The 7,409-nt window shown below is 39.2% G+C and overlaps 1 protein-coding gene across 2 annotated transcripts in view; it reads left to right on the top strand.

Moving 5' to 3' along the window:
* Window positions 1-2,122: 2,122 nt before the first annotated feature.
* The window catches only part of LOC149816184 (endoribonuclease Dicer homolog 1-like), an 18,801-nt gene continuing 13,514 nt past the window's right edge, over window positions 2,123-7,409 (top strand). The window contains exons 1-5 of one of the 2 annotated variants that reach the window (XM_089987826.1): window positions 2,123-3,371; window positions 3,670-3,783; window positions 3,936-4,146; window positions 4,279-4,673; window positions 4,769-4,997. In XM_089987826.1, the coding sequence (XP_089843952.1) occupies window positions 2,259-3,371; window positions 3,670-3,783; window positions 3,936-4,146; window positions 4,279-4,673; window positions 4,769-4,997 (2,062 nt within the window). In that variant the 5' untranslated portion in view covers window positions 2,123-2,258. The remainder of the gene's footprint in view (window positions 3,372-3,669; window positions 3,784-3,935; window positions 4,147-4,278; window positions 4,674-4,768; window positions 4,998-7,409) is intronic. The other variant, XM_089987827.1, reaches the window with a different exon arrangement.

Raw genomic sequence — 7,409 nt, 5'->3', positions numbered from 1 at the left:
AATTCATTTACTATCTTTTTTGGAAATGGTCAACCCTCTTTTTTTTTAAATCATTAATAATGAAAACCCATCAAAATTTCAAGTTCTATCTAAACCATTTGTTTAAAAATAAACTAATGTTCTAGACAAGGGAGTAGGTGTTCCCAAGCACCCTATCATTACTATATATATATATATATATATATATATATATATATATATATATATATATATATATATATATATATATATATATATATATATATATATATATATATATATATATATATATATATAGTAGAAATCATAGTTGTAGGTTGCATCTTCTCAATCATACCTTATGCACTAAACATATAGGAATCATGTTTTGGCTCATGATTTTTGAACTAAAATTTGAATTTTTTAAGTCATGACATGTTGGTACGTTGATTTTTTAACATCTTAAAAAAAACTACATGGATGCCATAATAACATGATCCAAAATTTGTGTCATTAAATATTAAATAATGATTGTAGATCATGTCTATAAGGTCCGATCAATTAAAAAGGTTCAATTTTTTTTTTAAATTTGAAGTTTTCTATTTGGTGGAATTAGTGCTCCAAGAGCACCCTATCAGTACCGTATATATGATAGACTTTTAAATATACACATACAAGTTTACTTGACCTCAAAATTAATGCTCAAGCTCACATTATTATTACGCCAAGCTTAAACGAGTTTTTTAAGGAGTCGAATCTTAGTAGTCAAAATTGAGTATCAGCATTTGATTTAATTTTCCTTTAAAAAAAAATCATCTTGATTTGATTACTACTTAAACCTTTTTATGCGCTCGAAAGACAACCATAATGTTGTACCACTGGTAGCACGGCAACAACAAGCCTTGATTTTTGTGTTATGACACGTGCATAAATCTACAGAAGACACCAAATGTTTTAAAGGTATTGAATTTCATCACCTTCCTGGTCTAAATGCATTTCAAATGTCCTCTTGTGCACAAGACTAAGATTCTGTCTTGTTATGCCAAAGAGTGCATGAAAAGATCATAATAAAAAACCAAATTAGTTTGTGAATATCTTTATTATATACAAATATCACGAAGAAAAAGTGTTATCATGAATATTTTTATGAATATTTTTTTTTTAAATATTTTTTGTATAAAAAATAATTTATTTTTATAATAAAATATTAGTTTAGTTTGTAAATAATTTTTTTACATATAAAATTATGTGTACACGATTAAACCCATACTATATCTAAAAAAAATCATGATTCGATGATAAAAAAAATCACATGAATCACAAAAAATAAAAACCATATCCACATTCGATTATAATAAGATATCATTTGGCCTACCAAATCCGAATAAGTGTATTCAGATTCAGTCAGATATTATTGGATCAAATTCAATTCATTGACTTCCTTACCTTGAAGAAAGCGATAATGAGGATATTTTAGCCAATATATGCCCCATTAAATTTGTGTCAGGTGGCATCTCATGTGGTAAGCAGGGTCCTTTGCCAAGCTTAAGGCCTAGGTTCGAATCCCTCTGATCTGACACATGGGGCTTAAGAGATATCTGGTAAGGGTCTGCCTAACCACAACCCCAGCTTGCCTTTAAAAAAAAAAAAATTTGTGGACCAAGTTCTACTTGAAAATATGAAAAAAACATCACTCGATAGACAGTAGGTAACGCACAGAATAAAATAAAAAATATATCAAAACCCTTATTTGGAAAAACATACTTTTCCTCGTTTTACCCTTACAATGGCTTGTTTTTTAAATTCCCCCCACCGCCCTCTGAACTCAATTCCACATTAACCCCAAGTTACTGCATATTTACCAAACAAACCATGCCTCTTAAACGGCTTTAACCGTTATATCAAGCGGAAGAGGGAAAGAAGGGCACACAGAGAGATACATATATTTAGAGAGAGAGAGAGAGAGAGAGAGGTAAGACGAGTGGTCAAAAAATCCCTGCACCCCACACACAGGGACAGACCGTGCTCCTCATCCAGTCATCCTCCCCGCCTCCTTAAATGCTCCATAGGGTTAGGGGCCAGGACTAGGGCTTTTAGGGTTTTGGCTTCCTACCCCCTCTTATTCTTCTTCTTCTTCTTCCTCTGCTTCCTCTCAGTCTCAGCACTCCTAGTAGTCGTTGAAGAAGAAGGCGAGAAGGTGTCCTGGCTATCTTCTCGAGCGATCGCTGCTGCTGCTGCTGGTGTTGAGAGCGGAGAGGGGGAGGAAGAAGCGTGCTTTGGAAGCCTAGTCCCGGGGGGAAATGGAGGGCCTCGGCGGTGGTAACTGTGTCGGATCTCCGCCGGCATTGGTGGTGCCCGGCGCCCCGCCGGATAAGGTCGGTTTTCAGCCCTCAGTTGCCGGCGGTATGAATCTGGAGGGGGATTCGAGGCCCTCCTACTGGCTAGACGCCTGCGAGGACATCTCCGACCTCATCGACATGCTGCCTGATTTAGACTCCGGGAAGGTCCCCGGCGACGATGATTACGTGCCCGTGGAGAATTCCTTCTTCGGGGGGATAGATTCGTTCTTTGAGAGCGTGCACGGTGGCGGGTTAGTGCCGCCCGTAGCGGTGGGCGAGGTGGCGGGTGGGAAGGTGAATGATTTGGTGGAGTTGTTCGTCGATGAGCTCGCCGAGGACTGTAAGATGGAGGTGACGCTGGCATGCTCGCCATCGCCTTGGCCGGCCGGTGGGAACCGGGTTCGGGAGGAGGAGAATAAAGAAAGGTCGTGGCGGGGGAGCCGGAGGGAGGGGCGGTCGAGGGAGGGGGATGGTAGGAGGAGGGATAGGGAGTGTGAGGAGAATGGCGGGAAGAGGAAGCGTACGGGCGACGGTGGCGGTGATAGGTACCTCTGCTCGGGCAGTCGCTACGGTGTTTCGACGGAGAGGGAACGGGCTTGCAGGAGGAGGGAGCGTGATTGGGATGACAGAGATCGGAGGGATAGGGATAGGGATAGGAGCAAGAGGGCGAGGGAAGGCGGCGATCGGAGGGAAAGGGAAAAGGAGCGGATGGGTTATTGGGAGAGGGATCGAGCGGGGAAATTGGTGTATCGTCAAGGAGATTGGGAGGCTGATTGGGAGCGGGAATCATCCAAGTCACGTGAAAAGCAGGATTCTCCTGAACATGCAAGGAGTGGGATGGAGAAGAAGCCGGACGTTAAGAAGGAGAAGCCGGCCGAGGAACGGGCGAGGCAGTACCAGTTGGAAGTCCTTGAGCAGGCAAAAACCAAGAACACTATTGCCTTTCTGGAAACCGGGGCGGGGAAGACGCTCATTGCCGTCTTGCTGATCAAGAGCAAGTACATGGAAATGCTCAAGGACAATAAGAAAATGCTGGCGATCTTCTTGGTACCGAAGGTTCCGCTTGTTTATCAGGTAGGGGTTGGATGTATAGAAATGTTTTGATTTTTGCATTTTCCTTGTTATTTTAAGTCGTTTTGTAATTGGATTTTGTCGAGTGAAATTAATGTGCAGCAGGAGGAGAAACACCAATACATACGTGAATGTTTCTGCTTTGATTGTTTGAATTGGTTCTTAATCCAATGTTTCATAGAAAATTTGCATAAGCATGGTATTCTCTTCCATCGTCTGTGGTTATCTTTTTAGGTATGTTTTCCTTTTTTGATGGATTGCACATCATGTTGACATTTCTACCTTCTGTTTTTTACTTCAGCAAGCAGAAGTCATTCGCGAAGGCACAGGCTACAATGTTGGCCATTACTGCGGTGAAATGGGTCAAGATTTTTGGGATTGTAGAAGGTGGCAACGCGAGTTTGACACAAAACAAGTAAGTGAAACTGGTAAATGACTGGTAAACAGTTGATAAGCGTCCCTCTCATCCTGTTTTATTGGAATTCTTTTAGCTCAACCTCAAATTGGGTATTGTATATTTTAGTGTGATCGTTCTGCCTTTGCTGTGACTGCTTATTCCCACCGCAGGTACTAGTAATGACAGCTCAAATTCTGCTGAACATTCTCAGGCACAGCATAATAAGAATGGAAGACATCCATCTCCTGATATTGGATGAATGCCATCATGCTGTGAAGAAACATCCATATTCATTGGTGATGTCAGAGTTTTATCATACAACACCCAAGGAGAAGAGACCTTCTGTTTTTGGAATGACAGCTTCCCCTGTTAACCTGAAGGGTATGATTGCTGAACTCCTTCCATTCTTCTGCAAGTTGTCATTTTTCTGTTGGATCTGTTGTTGTTTGAATGCTCTAGAGTGTTTCTATCAAGCATGGTCTCAATTGGTCGAATTGTTTTGTTCTCTTACAGGAGTTTCCAGCCAGGAGGATTGTGCCATAAAAATTCGCAATCTTGAAAGCAAACTGGATTCAATCGTATGTACCATAAAAGACCGAAGGGAACTAGAAAAGCATGTCCCAATGCCCTTCGAAGTTGTTGTGAAGTATGATAAGGCAGCTGTTTTGTGGTCTCTCCATGAGAAAATAAAACAAATGGAAGTTGCTGTGGAGAAAGCTGCCCTTGCAAGCTCAAAGAGGAGCAAATGGCAATTTATGGGGGCAAGAGATGCTGGAGCTAAGGAAGAATTGCGGCTTGTTTATGGTGTCTCTGAAAGAACGGAAAGTGATGGAGCTGCTAATCTGATTCAAAAGTTAAGGGCAATCAATTATGCCCTTGGTGAACTTGGGCAGTGGTGTGCATATAAGGTGGTTTGCAGTGCATTGACTTATTCTTGTTCATATGGTATTGGTACATGGTTTCAATGCTGATCTATGACTGAGCTACTGATGTGTCTTTTTAGGTGGCACAATCATTCTTAACAGCCTTGCAAAGTGATGAACGGGCTAATTACCAACTTGATGTCAAATTTCAAGAATCATACCTAAAGGATGTTGTGGCCCTCCTGCAGTGCCAGTTGTCTGAAGGAGCTGTACCAGATAAAGATCCAGATAATGTCAACATGAAGAGTAAAGATACTCAGGAAAATGATAATGATGAAATGGAGGAGGGTGAACTGCCAGACAGTTATGGTGAGTGTTGCGTTTTTCAGTTAAAAAATGTTGTTTGATCTATATGTGCACTTTACAAGATATCTTCTTCTTACATGTTTTAGTAGAATCACAAGCTTTTGAACTTGTTGCTGCTTGTGAATGAATCCTCTTCTTCTTATTACATGTTTTAGTAGACTTGCAAGATTTTGACCTTGTTGCTTCATGGTTAAATGAATCCTGATACTGACAAAAGGAATATTCAGAATTGTTCTTTCCTATCTTTTTCCATTAAGAAATACTCTTTTTGAAGTACTGCATTGACAGAATTTCAAAGTACTGCTCCATCTCAGTTCCTGCTTAGTGTTGGTTAAATTTATTGGTCTTTGTAGTAGCACTCCTAGAGCTACTTTCATGAAATACTGATTTCTTGGACCCTTTTGTTGCATAAAATAACTGGAAAATCTTCCAATATGTCACATAGACATGGACATGGGTACAGGTCACTACACAAACATAGTTGGTATGACAGAGATTTGTATAACTAGGACACAAGGTGTAACACCCTAAAATTTTATCCAAATTTTTTAGGATTTTTTTTTAAATTGCAGCGGAAATAATTGATTGAAGTTGGAAAAATCTTGAGGAATCACATATCAGTGCATCTTGGATCAAGTTACTAAAAATAAAAACCATTCCGTCAAGTTTTCAATAATTATTACATCACAGGGTTTCAAATTCAAATAAAAACATTAAATTAAATGTACTGACATATAGATTGGTAATATCGGGGGTCAGAAACCACAAGCCCCTAAAGGAAATCTCTTTCCAAGGCACACAAGTGAAGTGCCAACACATAAGAGCATAATGAAGTTTTAAACAAGCCAGAAATACAATGGATAGCAGGAGAATGGTATTTAACACAAGCATAACATCAATATTCAAGTAAACATTAACATAAGCAAAATGTAAAACTATGCAGTAATGATTGTGTTTCACTTGATTAACCCTCTTTGGGTATGCACAGTTTGAGTATGACGATACAGATGATATCAACTGATTTGGGTGATTTAATACCCCAATTGACTATCTTGATCAGATTTCAAAAGGGGCGGTATAATGACCTTTAGAGATAACCCCTGAAGGTCGAGAGAACATGATACATCTGACTTATGCAGAAGTTTTAGGACCTACCTACCTAGTATTCAATTTTGGTAATCCTGGTCCCCTAACTCTTGTGGGCGGAAGAGCATCGAGCTATTGATAAGGAACGTTGTATATTTCAACAACAACAACCCCACAAAGTTTCTACTATCTACCCTCTCCAAGGTAGCACCAGAATCAGATGAGCATCAATCTCATCAATTTAGTGTTTATGACATTATCGTACCTGCCTCTTTGGGCAACTGGGGCTTTGAGAGCCCACGTACTGCATCAGGGTACACAAAAGTCTTTCTCATGGCTACAACACATACTACACTTGTGTGGTAGTCAAAACATTATTCTATGGTACATTATGATTACACATCCAGTGTACTCGTGGTGTCGGAACACTGATGAGGTTCGGAAACAAGCCCCGATACGAAACCGGCCGGGCATTTTTTTTATGTATACATGCAACTTATCATATTTTTATGTCTTGGGTATACTTAGTTAAACTATGTAATCAACCAGGTAACCCAATATTATATATTTTTATATATATAAGGTAATACATATACATATATATGATATATACACATATATATGATATATGTATATGTATCTACTCTATTATATATAAAAAATATATATCTTCTATTATTAGCCGTAAGGGTAGTTTAGTCATTTCACTATTTTACACATATTCATTTTCTTGAATATGTTTTGTATTTTCTTTTTGTAAATTCCTTTTTCTTTTCTTAATTTCTTTTTTGTATTTAATGCATTGTACTTTGCCTTGGGGGGTCAACACTAGTCGTTGGACCCCTCCAACGGTCACATTTGTGACCGTTGGAGGGGCTCCAACGACTAGGTGTGGAGCCCCTCCAAGGCCCATTCAATGCCCTATAAATATGGGCTGCTTCTCTTGTATTTGTTAAGGGTTTTGGGACTATAGCCCAACCTTTTTTTTATTCTTATGAATCTTATGAGTGCATTTGCATATTTGTGAGTTTGTGTATTGTTCTTAAGTGTTTCAAGTGTTCTTGTTGTGCGTATGTGCACATATTCGTTTCCAAGAATAGTGTACTTTTGATTGTAGTATCTTGTTGAAGATACTTTCACATACTCACGGTACCTAACAGGTCAATATCGACCACAAGCTTGATTTGGGGGCCAACATAAAAATCGACCACAGGTCAATTACACCATTGATCAATATTATAGAGTTCACATGTCACGTAAAAAAAATCACCAGTGCTCTTGTGGCAGTGTGATTTTTCTGCTGAACCTCAAGCTCATTTTGAGCCTTAG

The sequence above is a fragment of the Nuphar pumila genome, chromosome 14, assembly GCF_984573655.1.
Source record: "Nuphar pumila chromosome 14, dmNupPumi1.hap1.1, whole genome shotgun sequence".
NCBI lineage: Eukaryota > Viridiplantae > Streptophyta > Magnoliopsida > Nymphaeales > Nymphaeaceae > Nuphar > Nuphar pumila.
This window is presented reverse-complemented; position numbering and strand designations above follow the sequence as displayed.